The sequence below is a fragment of the Sabethes cyaneus genome, chromosome 2, assembly GCF_943734655.1.
Source record: "Sabethes cyaneus chromosome 2, idSabCyanKW18_F2, whole genome shotgun sequence".
Lineage (NCBI taxonomy): Eukaryota > Metazoa > Arthropoda > Insecta > Diptera > Culicidae > Sabethes > Sabethes cyaneus.
The window spans coordinates 57,907,892-57,926,950 of record NC_071354.1 but is presented as its reverse complement, the minus strand read 5'-3'; the positions used below and the strand labels follow the sequence as shown (position 1 = coordinate 57,926,950).

The 19,059-nt window shown below is 37.0% G+C and overlaps 3 protein-coding genes across 3 annotated transcripts in view; 2 read left to right on the top strand and 1 right to left on the bottom strand.

The window, feature by feature from the left end:
* The first annotated feature begins 301 nt into the window (after nt 1–301).
* On the top strand, nt 302–983 carry LOC128738502 (gamma-aminobutyric acid receptor-associated protein-like). Its single transcript, XM_053833691.1, has one exon. The coding sequence runs from the start codon at nt 441–443 to the stop codon at nt 798–800; it is 360 nt and encodes a 119-aa protein (XP_053689666.1). The 5' UTR covers nt 302–440; the 3' UTR covers nt 801–983.
* LOC128738501 (uncharacterized) lies at nt 974–2,959 on the bottom strand. The gene is made up of 3 exons (XM_053833690.1): nt 2,854–2,959; nt 1,461–2,776; nt 974–1,399 (listed from the first exon to the last, which is right to left on the bottom strand). The coding sequence occupies exons 2-3, from the start codon at nt 2,763–2,765 to the stop codon at nt 1,145–1,147; spliced, it is 1,560 nt and encodes a 519-aa protein (XP_053689665.1). The 5' UTR covers nt 2,766–2,776; nt 2,854–2,959; the 3' UTR covers nt 974–1,144.
* Nucleotides 2,960–17,494: 14,535 nt separating this feature from the next.
* The window catches only part of LOC128738126 (retinol dehydrogenase 14), a 41,740-nt gene continuing 40,175 nt past the window's right edge, over nt 17,495–19,059 (top strand). The window contains exon 1 of the mRNA XM_053833000.1: nt 17,495–17,644. The gene's annotated coding sequence lies outside the window, so the exon portion shown is untranslated. The remainder of the gene's footprint in view (nt 17,645–19,059) is intronic.

Below are 19,059 nucleotides of genomic sequence, written 5' to 3'. Positions count from 1 at the left end.
CGCGGAAAGAAAACGTGCGATGTATTAGAAAATTGTCAAAAATGCTGTTAAAATATTACGAACACGTTCGCCATTATGGCTCGTAAAAAGCTGGATAATATTAAGTAAGGATGGCGATGAATTGCTGCAAGAAATAAATAAATATTAATCAGAAATTATCTCAATCTGATCAGTGCAGTGTAGATATAGCAACCCTGCAGGTCTCGAGCAGTTTATTTTCCCTGCAGTTTTCGAGCCGAACTAAGTGTTAAAATGTCTGGCAACTCTGCTAATTATATGTTTTCCTTTATTCGATTCGCTTGCAAAAAAAAAATCTACCTGTGCAATATATAAAACTAAAGACGCAGTTAGAAAAACGAGCTCGTGTTTGGGGAAAGTGTCTGTGCTGTTGAAAAAATATCCATTCTTACTTAAACCAGGAAGTGAAACAGTGTTAAAAAATGAAATTCATCTATAAAGAGGAGCACCCGTTCGAGAAACGCAAGCAGGAGGGCGACAAAATACGTCGCAAATATCCCGACCGTGTTCCGGTAATCGTTGAGAAGGCACCGAAAGCTCGCATCGGAGATCTGGACAAGAAGAAGTATCTGGTTCCGTCGGATTTGACGGTCGGCCAGTTTTATTTTCTGATCCGGAAGCGCATCCATCTGCGGCCTGAAGATGCTTTGTTCTTTTTCGTAAACAATGTCATTCCACCGACGTCTGCCACAATGGGATCGCTGTACCATGAACACCACGAAGAGGATTATTTCTTATATGTTGCCTATTCTGATGAAAATGTTTATGGATCTGCTAACTAGAGGTGATGAGCTGATTACGTATTGAATTATTACAATAAAATATTTTATATTAGCTTAGTGAATAGATGAAACTTCAGACAGAAGTGGAAAATGGCGTATTGCTAGGATTGTGATATGACACTGAACTGAAGCATGAGTCATCCTTATAATGAATAAAACAGCTGTGTAAACTTTTAAAATTAATATATTATTTCTCTTTCACACATTAAAATTTGTTCACAGACCTAAATTTTTATCTTGATTAACAAACATGCATGAGTCATAAAATAAAATATCTATAAAATACAAATCAGGTAGCACAATTCTATACACATACACATACATACAACATGCGTTTGTCAATATCAATACCACTGGAAAGGTAATTCTTGTTTCAGGACTCCATTGGGAAATTCAGCATTTCGATAATAGATTTGTGTTTCGGCTATTAATTCCGGAGGTAGTTCATCACCACGATACAGCTCGAGAACCTTACAACTGGACAATGTTTTGCGCAGCTCGGTTACCCCTTGTGGACTTATCCGGTAACAGTCGTACAGGACAAGCTGCTTCAACTGGGGTAGGCGTAAGGCCAGCGCATTCAATGTACAGTCATCTATCTGAAAATACAAAACGAGTTAGTTTTTTAAGTAGACTTGGAAGAAAGATATGTAAACCTACAAAATCGTTGAAATAAAATATTATGTTCTGCAACCGCGGGCAAACAAATCTTTCATCTATGTTTTTGGAAACTTGAATTCCCCACAGGCGAAGCTCCCTGAGACTTGTCATGTCCATCAAATGCTTAAATCCTTTATCACTAATTTTGCTACAGAAAGCCAGCTCCAAACGTTCCACTGTGCGTGAATTCAAAGTTATTTTAATCAGCTGTTCGTTTTTTAGCTTGGTGTCATGTATCTCCAGCGATCTCAAGCTGGTCAAATCTTTAAGAAAGTTGGTGAAATCTGTACCAACATTGTCAAGATATAAACGTGAGAGTTTGCTGAAAGACACATGCCTCCAACTATACTTGTAAATGCCTCTTATTTGCAGTTCTTCGAGATCTTCTAGGCGAGCCATCATATTGAACTTTTTACATTCTACTAAACCTGACGATAGAAGATTGAGTCTCTTCAGTTTGCTGGATGTAGAACATATCGCAGCTATTACTTCATCGTTAATACTGGCTTCAAGTTTTAACTCTTTGAGGAGCTTTAATTGTTTGAAGAGATCAGGCCAAACATAACCGGATACTTTTAGTTCCAATTTAGTCAACTGCGAGAGGCTCATTTCTGAAAACTCCGCTTGATTGTAGTAACGGTTTGTAGAAAAAGACAATGCTTTAAGCTGCTGACTGAAACGTCTTGTTGCCGCAACATCTCGAAGATCGACACATCCATTAATCGTACGAATATTCAAACATTCCACGTTCGATGCATTTGAAGCGAAATCATTGTAGAGCCGACAATCATCTCCGATGTCCAACGTCAAACTTTCTAAACGATTCAGCTTACACACACTGACGTCGTTTCCCAGATTATCGTAGTAAATACCTCCGGAAACAATAAGCTCCCGTAAGCGGGGAAGCAGCTCCAAGATCTGCCACAGCTCGCTTCGTCTCAATCCATGACAATTGGTAAAACGCAAGCACTCAATAGAGTCACAACACAACTGCACGACAAAAAACAATAACTCCCTGACCGCCGAACGTTCAAAATTAACATGGAAAAATTCTATGTTGACGTAGTTCCGCTTGCTCCGCGTCATCACATCAAACATCCGCTCAATTAGCTCCTCTGTTTCCAGCTGTTCTAAGCTGCTGACCTTCGTACAGATCCGCAGACTCACATCGCGCAGTGATTTCGAATTAAACACCATCCGATTCCATTTTTTGCATACCAGAGAAGCGCGTTTACGATCTTGCAGGTTGGTTAGGTTATCTAGCACATTCCAAATTAATTCCGGTGGTAGCGCTTTCAGGTTCATTCTGCTGCGATCTAGAGTATTTGAATGGCGTTAGCAAACAAGTGAAACAACACTTTATATCGTAAAACTTTTCGTTTTTCTAACTTACGTGATATGCCGGTCAGTATTCCACGTATTTCAGGTGTTTTATTTCATTTTATCCGGGTCAGAATCAGAATGTCATATAGAAATTAACTTGAGCTTTACCACGGCACGGTAGGCAGCACAGCGGCTGCGTACTAATAGTCAGTGATGCCAAATTTTTATCATATGCTACTATTTGTTTTGAAAATATTTTTTCCTTTTTTCCAATCGCATCGTAATGTGCATAGCAAAAATTGCCCTGAAAACTGTTGAGTCACTAAATATCTGTTTAAATTATCTAAATCTGTGCATAATAAATTTCATAAACCTGTAATATGTATAGCATTTGCATGAAAATTGTTAAAATGTCACATTAAACATTGAAAGGAAATGTCTTATGTAGCATCACTGCTTTCCTCCGATTTTGACATTTCACGCTGGCTGCGGACTGAATGGCATCATCATTCATCGTATTGTCAAACCAATATGAAAAAGTAGAGGTAATTAAATAAGAACGCCTGCTCGCTTATTTAGCGGTAAAAGGGATAAAACACAGAGAACAGACATTCATCTTAATCTCGAAAGATGTGTAAAAAGCTAAACCGCCATATTGAAAGAAAGTGGTAATGCTTTCGCTACGCGGCGCTCGCATCGCTAACACAGCGAACTTTGATGATGAACAGCACTACCAACTGCGTTGCTACCGTAACTGTATAGCAACCCAAAATTTGTAAACAAGCAATGTCAGCATTCTCCTGTGATTTTCTGATATTTTTGATTTTTTATTCTTATACCTATAGGTATTATAATATTCAAATAGCATTTTACAGTAGCTGAAATTTTGTGATAAGGGCTGAGGTTCCTCATATCATAATGGTAATGAATTGTAAATGTTAAGCTGCTGCTGGTTTGTCTTCTGTGCACCCGTGGTGATTGAACTTTGCAGATGCACACGGCAAACAATTTCATCCCGTAAAAACATTCATACTGCCCGTCATTGTCATCTGAATGCCACTAAAACTATCGCTATTATCGGTAGCATCTCCGAGTCCCGAGTCCCGGTGAAACCATGACCGTCTGTCGCAGCTAAACGCCGAGTTCGTTCTTCTCAACAATGCATGCACCAATACGGTCTAGTGCTATTTGCTTACGGTATCGGAGCCCAAACAATCCCTTACATTATGGCTATGTTAAATCTGGTTGATGAATCGGCAAATGTTTCGATCTGTAGGAGAAAAAGCATTTTTTCTCTGTTCAAACCGTTGAAAATTATTTATTTTATCCGTTACCTGCATTTTCCTAAGGCGTCGGGTTCAGAGAACATTCAATAAACAAACAGTCGTTGCTACACAAGTTGCTACCGTTACTACAGTAATTTCCAGTAGAGTTGCCAGTTATTCAAATATGTAGAAGATAGCAAGAAATTATATTGATTATGGCAACAAGGCCGAAGCAGAACTGGTGCACCCTGAGATAGATGTCGCTAGTGTTTTGTTCAAAGTTTTACACACCATTTGAATGAAATTTTATATGAACATAAATGTCTGTTCTCTGTGGTTGAACTAGGATTAATCCTCGGATTAATCAAGATTTTTTCGCTAATGCCAACCAGCATTAGCAACCAGAAGTTCGAATATTACTATTGACACGCGAACTCGAAAGTTCACAATTAGTTCAAATAGAGGTTTTCCGTCAAAAAATTTTTTTGCATTAAATGTTCGGTTTTGACTCTTAGAAATGATACCCATATAAAACTTTCTTTGATAAAGCCTCTAACTACTGTGAAAATGAAAAAATAAAATACGTATATTTCAAGCCGTCACTTCTCGGATGTATTACATGCCTTTTTATACCAGTGTCCTTTATTTTCACCACTTCGAAACCATTTGTGCCACTCTTTACTCTTGTGGCAAGCAACACACGAAACGAAAAAGAAGGTAATCATTAGCTTTTCAATCGTTTTGTTCTTTTCACTCAACCGCTGATACACATATGTCAAAATCTGTTGTGCAATGCTGCCAGAAAAACTAAAAATTTTGATAAACAGTGCTGCCGAAACCAATTTTTTAAAACTCAACATTCGTGATTTGGTGAAAAGAAATTCAACATTCTTGCAATTTGCATTGTTTTAAAAATCGTAGTAAATTCTAGAGTCAACGAAGAAACTATATTTTTGCACCATTGTCACTCGTATTGGGAGTACTTTCGGGAAAAAATAAGAAAAGGAGGGGTATGATCTGACGGAAAACCTCTATTCAGTTCCGAGGAACTTTCTTGCTGATTAGTAGTGTACATTAAGTATACATGGAACTAAAAGCTTTAAGAAGTGATGTGAGTACTTTATAAATACTTCAAAGCTATTAGGATGCTACCACAGAGAACAGACATTCATCTTGATCTCCCAGGGTGTGTAAAGATCAGCCGCCATTTTGAAAGTATGTGGTAATGCTCCCGTTGTGTGGCGCTCACATCACTGAAAGGCATTGCTGATCAAAGCATTCGTCACATTTTCTATAAAGCATTCAACAGTTGCTACAGCAACTAACACATTGCTTACTCAATCCATCAAACCTGAAATAAAAGTAAACAACATTTATCACATTGTTGATTACTGAATGATTAAATGATTCCTTTTTAACCCTTTCGACAAACTGTTTTTATGAATAAACTGTTTTCTGCATTTTCGGAAAATGAAGGTAGTAGATGGAGGAAGCGAAATTGCTTGCACATGATCTCGCCAATGAATCGAATTTAATACTGGTTCTTAGACCGAAAAAAACAGCGATAAAAGGTAAATTCCAGATCCGTTCGCCCGCGACGGGGGTGATTGCGGTAACGAATTTTTACGTCAAGAGTCATTGCTGTACACTGCACAGACTGACAAAATGCCATGAATAAAGCGATTGCCAGCTCCGAGATATCAATGAATAAATCCAAAGGCTGCAGCACCGGACATCGACGCAGCAATACGGGAAGTTTTCTGGAAGGTGCTCAGAGAAAGCTACTGCAAGTGCTGATTCGGGGACGTTAGACGGTGTTAACAAAAGAATGGTACGATGCAATGCGGAATTATCACGTTCACGTTATCAGAATAAAAAAATACTTGAAACGCTATCTGGCCTTTTTTCAACAATCTTTAGCCGAGTTCAACAAATAACATAAACAGTCGAGCAACGCAACAACCGTTACTACGGTAACTGACGTTAGAGTTGCCAGTATTTCGAATATGTAATATATAACAAGAAACTATATAAAATTTGGCAACGCGGATGTTGCGCGACTGGTGCACCGTAAGAGAGATGTCGCTAGTGTCTTATTCAAAAGTTTACACACCATTTGAGCAAAATTTTATATGAGGATAAATGTCTGTTCTCTGTGGATAAAAGTAATGCTCACTGATTGACTACCCAAGTAATCACGAAGCTTTATATCAATTCAATTGTAATACTTTATAGTGCACTACAAAACATGTCATATACCTAATGTATTATTTTCTTACATGTATACAATAAATGCTGTAATAAAGTGGAAAAGGACCCCACTATTGTCAAATTAAAGCTACATCATATTGTACCATGCAGCAATTTTACGAGTGCTACGCAAATTCGGTTTTTAATAATATTATACTGTACTTGCTAAATACATTGAAAATATGCTCGACTAGCAAGGAGGGATGCAGTGAGGAGGCAACAACGAAAAACTGATGGTTCAAATTGCTAAATTGCAAATATGTGTGGCAAACGCAGAAAATAACCACGCTAATAATTTTCACGTGGGACTCTAAATAGGTGGAAACTCCGCAATAATAGCAATTGGGTCCTAAAGCCCTATGTCGTTTTTAGCTTGAATCGATGAGGTTAGGGTTAGGAACACATATTTTGATATTCAATTTTATATTTTTAGGCTATTGCCGTTAAAAACCTTTTTTTTTCATTTTGTGAAATTTTGAACAAAAAATAAACATTTGGGCAACCTTATACAGACAAACTATAGTTGTGCATGGTTGGGTCAAGCGGTGTCTAGACAACACGAATTATAAAAAGAAACCATAGTATGTCTTGATATGTCACGCAAAACTTTTTGTTTACCTTCACGCTCATGTGATAGTGTGTCAAAAAGTCAAAAGTTGCAAAGTCAGGAAATGACTTGGCAATCGCGACCTAAAACATTTTCTGAGTTTACAGCTCATTTTCCGGTTCCGGTCATCTTAGTTTAATTAAGGCCTTTGTCAAAATCAGCAATAAGCGTAGTGACTGCACTTGGTCACAGCGTGAATGGCTTCAGTTTTCGGATGCAACACCCGCCATCGAGATGCGACCGTGTTTGGTTAGAAACGCACAGAAATTTTTGGTCTGCCGTTCGCCGTACTGCTGATTCACGTCGGAGTAGCAGAACATACCAATCTGATTGATAATACGGTGCCAGTTTCGGTTGACGTTTTTTTTTTCATACTGTTCTGCGGGGTCGATTGTACCGAGATTATACTGTTGGCCATCAGTTTGACATCGTTTAGTCATTCTTAGCGCAAACTAGATTTGGACAAAGTCTAGCACCGTGAATCGATGGATTGGAATACATTGCCCGAATCGAATCAAAACTTTTATCCGATAACTAGTACAAATTTGATGTTCCACTTCCTCACGACCAGCAAAACGCAGACAAGCACAAGAGACAACTGCGAAGCTGTAACTGTCAAAACGATCAGCTGCTCTAATGTCAAACCAGAGTTGCCAGTGAGAAAAAGGTATCATTGTTGCCAGGAACGTGTTATTTTCGTTATGTCAAGGAAGATCTCTAATGTCAAGGGAGAATAAATTACAATATTTTTGTTTTTTAATTTTTTAGTGTTCTGCATCTTTTTTAAAAATAAAAAACTATACTCTGGTAGTCATCATGGGAAGCTTTATCGTTTCTTCTAAAAAAATCATCTTTTTATCACAAATTTTAGGACCCAATTGCTAAAGCACCATTACGGCATGTATTAAAATCGCTTCACCTGCATTATCGACATATCGATATTTTTAGCTTGTTTGCGAAAAAAATAACATCTATTCGTCCGGCATGTCATAAGACAAAAATAAATATATTTTCATATTTATTTTTAAGTCCGCAGATTCTAGCAGATTCATTCTCAAGCTGTGCGTTACTCCATTATTTACGACGAATGGAAAACTGTACCCATTAGCCACCAATAAGCACGCAAAAGGTGGATAAGCATTTCATTAACACTTACAGTACATTTTAAAGATTTGTCCAAAAGCTTGTAAGCAACATATTGTAACATTATACAGGGATACGCAAATAGTATTTTTAAGCATGTGTGTGTGTATGTGTGTGTAGCTCTTTTTCTATTGCCTGTTTCTCGGAGATGGCTGGACCGATTCGTCCGCTATTACTTTCGTTTGAAAAGTATTATCACAGACTAACAGACGTAACACTTCGAACAAATTTTCTAACAAAACATCGTTTCATTGACACCCCTAAAACTTTAAAAAAACACTAGCATCACCTGGTGCAGTCTTCGCGCTACGCAGAGTAATAAATTTAGCAATGCTATAAATTTACTTGTATAATGTCTGACATCAGCGCCAGCGCAGGCGAGCGGCGTTCTCACACAGCGACTGTTGTGTGAGTCTTGGCTTAAGCGAAAATTTGAAATGATCATTTTTATTGACGATGGAATGAGGCTTCAGTGTTACGTCTGTTAGTCTGTGGTATTATTGTCTAGTATATCACTATTGAATAGTTTTGTGGTCCGATGTTTCGTTTAAAAGTTATAAGCAAAAATTTGAAAGCTACGTGACACGATTTTCTCCGGAACCATACAACCGATTTCAATGATCTTAGTACCAAATGAAAGCTCTTGCTATCATAAAAAATTTCAGAAAACCTGTTTTGACAAGGTAATAATTATCGCCTGTTTCTCAAAGATGGTCAAACCGATTTTTAATATAGCCTAATAGATCACATTGAATTGTTTTTTGATTGGACGATTAATTTGAAAGTGAACAATCGTGTACAACGCATCAAAATTAATAATAATTTGTAATAATTTTAGCTAAGACAATTTATCAGCTTTCAATTATTTTAATATCAAACGAAAGGTTTTGACACTGTGAATGTTTCTGAAAAATTTCGTAAGAATTGATTTTGCGGGTCAAAAGATACTAACCCAAGAAACATTTATGCGCTGAATAAACATTTTAGCAGCCATAATTATTCAGCCATAGCTGAATATGCATCGAATAAAATTTATGTAAACAACTGTACAATACTTATTCAGCCGAAATTGGAGAACTTATACAACCTATTTTATTCTAGGCGGAAAAACACTTGTTAAGCAGTTATTTCGCCTCAATACGCCTTGCTTCCAGTTTTGCACAAATTGGTTATTTAAAAACGCGCAAAAGCCTCTATTAAGCTACATTACAGCTTCAAAGCAGCTATTAGCAAGCCCGAAATTTGACTTAGATGTTTAAGAGCTGAAAAAAGGTTTTTATTTCTAAAACTAAACCATAGTTCAGCCACAGATTGAATAAATTCAGCCAAAAAACGTCCCAGATAGCACAAAATCGTAATAGAAAGTTCACATTAAATCGTTTTCATGTCAATTTCACATTGGAATTGTATAATGATTAGAGTATGTCAAATCGAAGTGAACAATAAGTTGTTTTGCAGTCGTGCGTGCCTTCATATACAATTCATGACTGTGAATTATAAAGCAGTATAGACAATTGCAATATTTGATTATATCTTAATCATATATTCAGGAGTATTTAGTTGCGTGTTATAAAAACTACGCAAAATAGAATTACAAATAATTGTCGAAATTTTCGCACGTATATCGCCTCCACTTTGGTACATATATGTTCTTATACGGTGTGAAAAATAACTTTTTCGTTCAGATATGGTTTCGTATATCTCAGTTGCAATCGAGATATACAAACCAAATGGATTACTGGGGTTTGATCAGCCTGGAATTATTACTTGGGTAGCTGCTTTCAAAGCCGCAATGGAACTTAATAGAGGGTTTTGCGTGTTTTTAAATAACCAATTTGCGCAATGCTGTCAATTCTATTTTTAGAACGAGAAATAATTTTGCAATGCTTTTTCAGTCGCTTAATCAACGTCTCAGCAACCTTTATGCAGCCATAAAATAATTTATTTTTAAATTAAAAAACCCGATTTAATCCACATAGTGGTGAAAGGAACCTTTGTTATACGGTCTTACTTGCTATTTGAGATAGAAATCGACACGTCTTCGGAGTATAATTCATCTATTGGTTAACGTTACGTACTGCGTTGCTTTACATAAAATTTTTGAAAATTGAATAAGTTTGCAAAATGTGAACAAAATATGACCACTTATAAATTTTGATAGATCCTTTTTTCATGAAAGTGCTGAGTAAGGATAAGTAAGTTGTTAATAATTTGAGTAAGTGCAAGTAAAAGTAAGTTGTAAGAGCAAATATTATTCTTTAACATATACATTGCGTAGTAAAGGTCTAGTTTATAGATTTTTGAACTATGCATAATTTCCTGTAATGCCTATTTGATTCACACCAATAAAGTTTTCCAGAATAAATTTCATCAATTTTTATTAACCTTCGGCTACTCACGCTGTTGTATTTTGTATAACACGTATCAGTTTTTAAACGCCACATTGTTATAAAGTTACTATTCGTTGTGTAACTAACGTATATTCTTCAATAAACTTGTTATGAGCAAAATGTCATAATTATTCAATGCATTAATACTTTAAATTGTTGGGAAAATAGATCAGCATAAACTGACATCAGAGAAATGAAGCATCAGCATATGAGGTGTACCGGAATTGGCCCAACTGGAGTTTTCTCTCGTTTCTTCATATGGAAAAATGGTGTCTATATGCATCAAAACAATCAGCAATAATGTAAAATATTTAACATGTATCCGTCTGTTGGTAGTCGAGTAATTCGGGGTCAAAATTAGGGTATTTTTTATAATCAAAGTTCTACAGTTCCTAAACAAGCAAACATAGAGGTATACTATTTTCAGCAAAGTTGTGTATTTTTACTATTTGTGCAACTTTGTAATACATGAAAAAGTTATACAACAATTACGAAAAGAGCTAAAATAAAAAACTGATTTCACTAATTCATATACAATAAATAAGATTTTTCTAGTTTCGCTGAAGAGATAGAGGGTTACTGTCTTCAGCAAAATTTCTTGTAATAATATGCTCTAAAACTTTGCAGAATACATCAATGTGTTATATTGAAACTGAAGAAAAATATTTTTTTTATTTCTCTTTTAGGGGGATTAATCAAAATTTAAATTGCACCAGACGATAGAATTTTCAATTTCAAGAAATTCTTCCAAAGGTTCGATAAACCTAAAACCAAGTTTTCCCAGTCAAAACTCTAGTGCGCATGTCTTTTTGGCTTTGGGCCATTGTGCGCACGAGTAACCGTATAACAAAAGTTGGCGCGAGTGTTAATATCTTTTGATCGGCAAAACCAATTCTTCTGAAATTTGGCAGACATATTTGCAGCATTAAAATCTCTGATTTGATGCAAAAATAATTCAAACTATATAAATCATCCTAGATGAAATAGTTATAAATTATTGTAAATTTTAATGTGTTGTATTCAATTGCTCATAACTTTCAAATTAAACGTCCAATCAAAAAACAAATCAATAGTGATCTATTAGGCTATGTTACCTTTCAAATGAGACTAATAGCGCCTAAGTCGGTGTAGCCATCTTTAAGAAACAGGCGATAATTATTACCTTGTCAAAACAGGTTTTTTAGGATAACTTTTAAACTACTTGTTTGTTTTCAATAAAATTTACCCGAAAAATTTAGCATTAACAAGAGCTTTCATTCGATACCAAGATAGTTGCAATCAGTCATTTGGTTCCGGAGAAAATCGTGTCACATAATTTTCACGTTTTTACTTATAACTTTTAAACGAAATGTCGGACCTCGAAACAATTCAATAGTGATATACTAGGCAATAATACCTTTCAAATAAAAGTAATAGCGAACAAATCGGTTCAGCCATCTCCGAGAAACAGGCGATAGAAAAGTTGCGCCCCGCACATACATACACACATACACACACACACACACACACACACAGACATTGCTCAGTTCGTCGAACCCTATCGATTGGTATATGTGGCTAGGCCCTCCGGGCCTAGGATCAATTTCGTGTTTTTCGACCAATTCCTAAACCTTTGTTATAGTATAACAAAGGTAAAAAGGGAAAGCGTCATATTTATTTTGCTATGGCGTCGTATGCTATGTTTTAAATTTTGAATAACTTATATGCGAGCTAATTAAAATTGCATGTCGTCATCTGGTTCCATAAGCACTCATCGTATGATCCGCCCCATCTGCATCTGCAGAACAGACAGTGAAAATATCTTTACACTTGAAGCAGTCGATAAGGGGCCATCCATATACCACGTGGACAGCTTAGAGGGGGGTGGGGCCCAGATAACACAAAATCGTAATAGAAAGTTCACATTAAATCGTTTTCATGTCAATTTCATATTGGAGTTGTTTAATGATTAGAGTATGTCAAATCAAAGTGAACAATAAGTTGTTTTGCAGTCGTGCGTGTCTTCATATACAATTCATGAATGTGAATTATAAAGCAGGATAGACAATTGCAATATTTGATTATATCTTAATCATATATTCAGGAGTATTTAGTTGCGTGTTATAAAAACTGCGCAAAATAGTATTACAAATAGTTGTCAAAATTTTCGCACGTATATCGCTTCCACTTTGGTACATATATGCTCTTATATGGCGTGAAATATAACTTTTTCGTTCAGATATGATTTCGTATACCTCAGTTGCAATCGAGATATACAAACCAAATGGTTTACTGGGGGGTACGTGAATGTCCACGCTTGTCCACGGAAGGGGGGGAGGGGGTATAGAAAATGTCCACGTGGACAAGCGACATTTTTTGCAATAAATAGAACTTTCATTTGTGCCTTTTGAATTAATTAAAATTAGGTCACGACGTGTATTGTATTTTGCCTTGCAATCAAATACAGCTCGCCACGAAAAAGTAAATTCACTTACAACGTATTTGAAAAATAGCTCGTCTTCCTAAAATTTCACGAACCACAACGGAGAGGTCTTGTGATGTGTTGTGGTACTCTGGTTGAACAGGGGTTGAAGGAGATGAATCTTCAAGCGAAGATCAAGCTGGAACAGGCTTTCCTGTAGTCCATCATTTATTTGCAGTGGACAAGATCAGCATGGATAGAAGAACTAGATCTAGATAACATGCCTAGTTTAGCTTGCTTTTACGTAAGCTTTTTTCTTAATTTTTTTTATATTACAGAATAACGCAAATGATAACTGAATTGAGCACAGAATTTCACATAAGAAAAAAAAATGTCCACGTGGACAAACAATGGGGGGGGGGGGCTGAGTCGATGTCCACGGAGGGGGAGGAGGGTGTCGAAAATTGGCATTTTTGTGTCCACGTGGTATCTGTATGGCCCCTAATGTCGATAACTGACATATGTCGACTAACATTTGAAAGGGGCGGATAAGCCAACTGTCAAACAGAACGAATGAGAATTCATTTTCCTATGCTGCTCCAGCAAAAAATAACTCGCACTCGTACTGCTTGACAGTTGGCTTATCCGCCCCTTTCAAATGTTGGTCGACATATATTTTTACTGCCAATCGAATTGCGAAACTCTATGATCTGACAGTATGTGTGCTGTGAACCGAATGAAAGCTTGGTATTAGTTTGTAAAGCCACTTCAACAACCTTAAGCAGGTTCCTTTCACCACTAGGTGCAGGGATGCCACATATAATTCTGTGTTTTTTGTTGGAAAAATCTGACAATCTGTACGACGAGGAAAAATATCTGTGCAAAAATCTGTCAATGCAAAACAATGAGAGTGAAAGAGATAGAGAGTCATTTTGCTGACTATTTCCGTCTCTTTCACTCTCATGTAAAAGCTCAAAAATCTGTTTAATCTGTGTAATTTGGTGAAAATCTGTATTCTATGCATACAGATTCTGTACAGGCGATTTCTTTCAAATATCTGTTAAACACAGAATAATCTGTGCATGTGGCAACCCTGACTAGGTGTATTAAATCAGGTTTTTTGAATGCTTTCACATCCAGATCCATTTTCAAAATTCGACGAAGAGATTCCCTGTTGATATTGTTGTTACAGTTGAAAACCGTAATACAGCCTGAATTCGTTAATTGGGCCACGACTGCACTCCAGCTGATTCGCTAATTGGGCCGACTGACAGTTGTTAGAAATTTCTAAACTCGAAAATTCCATACAATTTTGACATTCAAGTTGTCACACAGCCCAATTAGCGAACACCCAATTAACGAACCGCCCAATTAGCGAACCACCAATTAACGAAACTTTGCTGTAATCGACTCGCGACATTCGGTTTTATTCTTGTTCTGTGTGTCGCAACTACGTCGCACGTGGTGCGCTGTGATCGCACATTGATGCACTAGGTATACAGTGCACTACGTGCGACGTAGTTGCGACACACAGAACAAGAATAAAACCGTATGTCGCGAGTCGGTTATTACGGTTTTCAACTGCAACAACAATATTCAGCTACCATTTTCCGTGCGGACCGGTCGCAACCTAGGACAGGACGTGCCAAGTGTCAACCGCGGCGTTGACCCAAAATTGACCCAATTTCTAATTGACTGAAAGCGACGAGCAACCGATGACTGGAAAATATCAGCGTGGTGTGGCTGTCAAACTACATACATTGTACATGTCCCACTCATTGGTTTTGGTACTTTTGGTTCTGGTGCCTACTTAAAGGTTGATTCATTTTAAAACAAATGAAACTAGTTAGGAAGCTGTTAAACACAGCCTCTTAGCTATAATTTAACTAATATTAGCTGTTAGTTTTGGTGAGCTGGCTGTTTCCAAATTGTCGCCATCCAGGGATGTTTGGTCCGCAAAATTTTGACAATTTCACACCCCTGGAAAATATAACGCGGTATCGCTTTCAGTGTTGCTGAAACTCATTAGTGAGAATACAACAATAAGTTATTATTTCCGAATTTTGATTTCTTTTGTATTCTGTAGTTCAATGCTCTGTTCACCATTAGTTTTGTTTGTACACGAATTTTAATTTTCAAAATGAAATGCAAAACATGATTTTGGTCGCATGAACTGTGGAGTATTCGGGAGCTGTTGTTTGGCAAACGAAGTTATTCTTAAAATAATATGTGCAGGCAACAGTGGTGCAAAGTGTAACAAAGAATATTCAATCGGGATGGCGGTAATAATAAAAAGAAGAGTAAGAAGCCAGATGGCACGTCCTGTGTCCTGTCCTCGGTCGCAATAGAAATACTCAGAGGTGAAAGATACGCGAAAGCAGCCATCTTGGGAGCCAATCGAGCAGCGAGAATTGTCAAAAGGTAGCCAATCGAACACGCATACTGTTTGCTTAAATGTTTGATTAACAAGTATTGAAATAGTTATGAAATCAACTTAAGCTATTGTCACGCACCTTGAATATTACACTCGGACACAGTGTTTATAAACCTTTCCAATGCATTGTACACTGATTAAGTTGAAAGATATATCGCTCTATTGTGCAAAATTGATGTAAATAAAACAGAAACGGATTATGTTGAAAACAATTAAGTCACACTGCTACAGCATTTTGCTCCGCAGCAAGTGCTGGCAATTTTTGTACACTGATGCCAAATCATTGGCTTTAGTTTCCGCGTATCTCTTACTGTGAGTATTTCTAGGTCGCTAATGCGACTACTCTCGAACCAATGTGGTTTAAAAACGTGTGGAAGAAGATATTTGATGGTATTAGTAGCGAAAAATCAGGAAATGACGTCAAACTACAAAAACAAACCGCGCCGAACAATGGGGTTTGTTTTTGGAGTTTGACGTCACGCTTGATCGTGATTGGCCGATTTACGATTTCACCCACACCATGATGAAATTTCTTCATGCCACTAACACCAGTATGCAAATCTTCTTTTTATGCCGATATATTTGAGGTCACGAAAAATAGTGCTGCATGGAGCACCGTTTCGGAAGTTATTTATTATCATCGACCGTAACTTGAACATTGGTGCGTGTACACCGAATTAGACACGAGTGTTGGTTGTATTAATTGTATATACCGTTGCAAGCATAAAATGATTTTTGTTCGAATATATTGTTCACATATATTTAACAATCTGCTATATGGAAGCTATATGCTTTCTTATTGTTTATTAATTTTTCCATTTAAAAAGTTAAAATAATTAACAAAAAGTAGATCATTTTGCTTCATTGATGAGGACTCCTCAAGAAATACGACCAATTAACCACGAAATAAGAACGATATTACCTGAAGACATGCTGTGATACATGCTCTACGTTTGAAAAAGTAAAACAACAAACATGGTTATTCATTCCGATTAGTTCCAAAGTAAAGAAGCATATTTATTTCAAGTTTCCTATAGCACCGTCATGTGCTTGAGATTGTTTGTGTTACGTTTTACGTCAACAAATGGTTGACCGCTTTATAGCGAGAGACGGTCGTGTTCTTGGCGGTAATTTATTTAGAATTCGTCACACGTTCAGTTTCTACCGGCTGTACGATGAATCGAGCTGGCCACAATATTCGGCGAGATTTGATGCCGATTGGAGTTGCCTCCGATCTAGCCATTATGGCTAATCAGTTTTCGTCAACTCATTCAGTGTTGATTGTTCAGATCATACATCGGCACCATTTATGTCATAACTACCGATAAACGGTGATCTCTAAAATGATGACTTGCCTTTTAGAGACAATTATGTGGCCAGGCTCAACTACTAGGGGGGAATATGATGGTTTGTCTCAAAATGGCATAAAATATAGTTTTTTTTATTCCAGTTTAACAATAATTGTGTCTATTGTCAATAATTGTATCTATTGTCAATAATTGTGACTATTGAATAGAAAATCACTGTGTACGTTTGCTAAAAAATGCTAAGAATTTTTCGCTGTTCTACTACTAAGTATAGAAACAATTGACTACGAAGCGACGACCACATTCCGGTGAGTTTCCTCTCTGGTTGTCGTCGAAGTCTCTCGTTCGCTTGCCGTCGCTCGCTGGAGCGATGAAAGAAACCTGTTTTCCATTCGCTTTGTTGTTGTCTTTGTCACCGTTGCCCACGCTCTCGCCGCTCATCTTTCAATCCGGGTTCAGTATGAAAAATTCAAGATTTACGTAACAATCCATCGCGCAAAGCAACGTGTTGGCTACGTGTTACTTTTAACTTTTCGTCTGCCAGGTCTGCCCCGAGCGAATGCGGGATTGGAAGATACCGTTTTCCATTGTGTTCCATATTTCCCCTAGCAGCGCAGATTTTCTTTGTTTTCGGAAAACGTATTTCCCCTGGCTCAAGGGGGGTGCATGCTGTACTTGAAGTTCTGCTTACCTTGCCTCAACGATTTCATATCATCACTTAGGGTCGATTGTAATACTGCACTGTTTACGTTCAAGTTTATTCCGAAGCATTCCAATTTGCCAACGATATAGTACAGCCAGCAGCGATGCCGGCGATCGAGGTTATATGTTGCAGTTTTGGTAGCGTTTCACTTCGTTCACAGTTAGTCTTGCGAAGGCAGTTGAGCTGATCGCTAATTTTTTACGCTTCACGGAAGTCCGTATAGTACAGCCATCTCTTCAAGTGGTTGATATATTGTTTCGGACATATTGGGTTCATTACAGGCAATTTTGGAGGACTCTGGAACATTCAGTTCATCAGGAAGCTTCTGACGTTAGTTAAAGATAAGTGCCAATTGAAAATGGTGAGTACACCGCGCGAGGAGGTGATGTGTTTATGTTTGAAAGCGGCGCGTACATTTAAATCAAGATTGACCTTCAATGCCAGTACTTTTCTGTGTGAAAATCGTATGAGAAATATCTCTGTAATTTGATTTGATTGCTTCGTACTAATTTTAAAACAAGGCCCCAGATTTAGTGATCAGATGAATAAGCTAGGTTGATAGCGATAGTTCCCGTACCAGCTCAGGGGCAATGGAAGTTGCGACATTTGTTAAGTGATTGGAACAGCTTTTGTTTCAATTGAAAAGTGGCATCTGGGGATATTGAAAGTTATTTTCCCACATAATATAAAAATTAGGGTATTGATATATTAGGATAACAGGTAGTGGCAAGTAATTAGGAAGCTTCTACCCATTTTGAAGAAAGTTTTTAAAAATATAAAATAAAATTATTGAACAAATGCAAGCAGTTTCATGAAAAAATATAGAAAAAATTCAGACTGTTACAGCAAAATTGTCATAAAGTAAAAAAATAATTGAAATGTATTGCTTTATCAAACGGGAAAGACTAAAACTTCGTTTAAATTGTTGTGCAACGCGAGATATGGGCTCCGATTATTCGTTTTTCCTTTGTATGGAAATCCGGGTCGATATCGATGATGTAATTATTATTTTGTATCATGCTTCATACAATCTTTCTCGCTCTCTATTGCACCTGCTGTTTCGACTTGTTTACTTTTTTGGTTTCATAAAAACCAATCTAATTATTTACAAAACATCTTATAATCTTTATATCTAGAATCACTAGTGAACAAAAATCACATAATTTTTGTAGAGTTTTTAAATCATAATTTTAGCACAATACAATTTAAGTTTTTATCGAATTGAAAATTTTGGGTACCGGATACCTCAAAAATTAAAAAAAAAAAAGTTTGGCTTACAATGGTCACGAGATATGAATCTTTGTAGCAAATAGATTTCAGGAAAATTGCTCCTTTTCGGTCATTATTTAAAATAGAAAAATTTAATCGAAATTGTTTTACTCGCTTGAAAGCATCCACAATTTTATATACATCTGATACAAATCGAGTTTCATTCGTCTGCACAACATTCTAAAAAGCAAAAAAAAAAGCATAGCCATGGATATAAACGTCTTGTTGAGAACTTGACTCTTCTTTATCGACAGACTTCACAGCCGGCTATTAGAGTACGGGACAATTACGGGGCTAGTGCAACGATCCTACTGACTCTATAACAGCACGTCCCAGCCGAGATTCATCTCGGCAGCATTCTATCCTGCAGCCTACTGCCAAGAATTGATCGCAGGATCTTACGCTCAAGGGAAGCAAATGCTCGTCAGCCACTCTCCTTCAGCGTCCACGTTTCGTGGCCGTAAAGTTCCACCGGGAGAATCAGCATTTTGTAGATTGACGATTTGT

Coding starts and splice junctions, on each gene's coding strand:
- LOC128738502 (XM_053833691.1), top strand. CDS start 441: ATGAAATTCATCTATAAAGAGGAGCACCCGTTCGAGAAACGCAAGCAG.
- LOC128738501 (XM_053833690.1), bottom strand. CDS start 2,765: ATGAACCTGAAAGCGCTACCACCGGAATTAATTTGGAATGTGCTAGAT. Junction 1,400..1,460: donor TATTTTATTTCAACGATTTT/GTAGGTTTACAT, acceptor TTGTATTTTCAG/ATAGATGACTGTACATTGAA.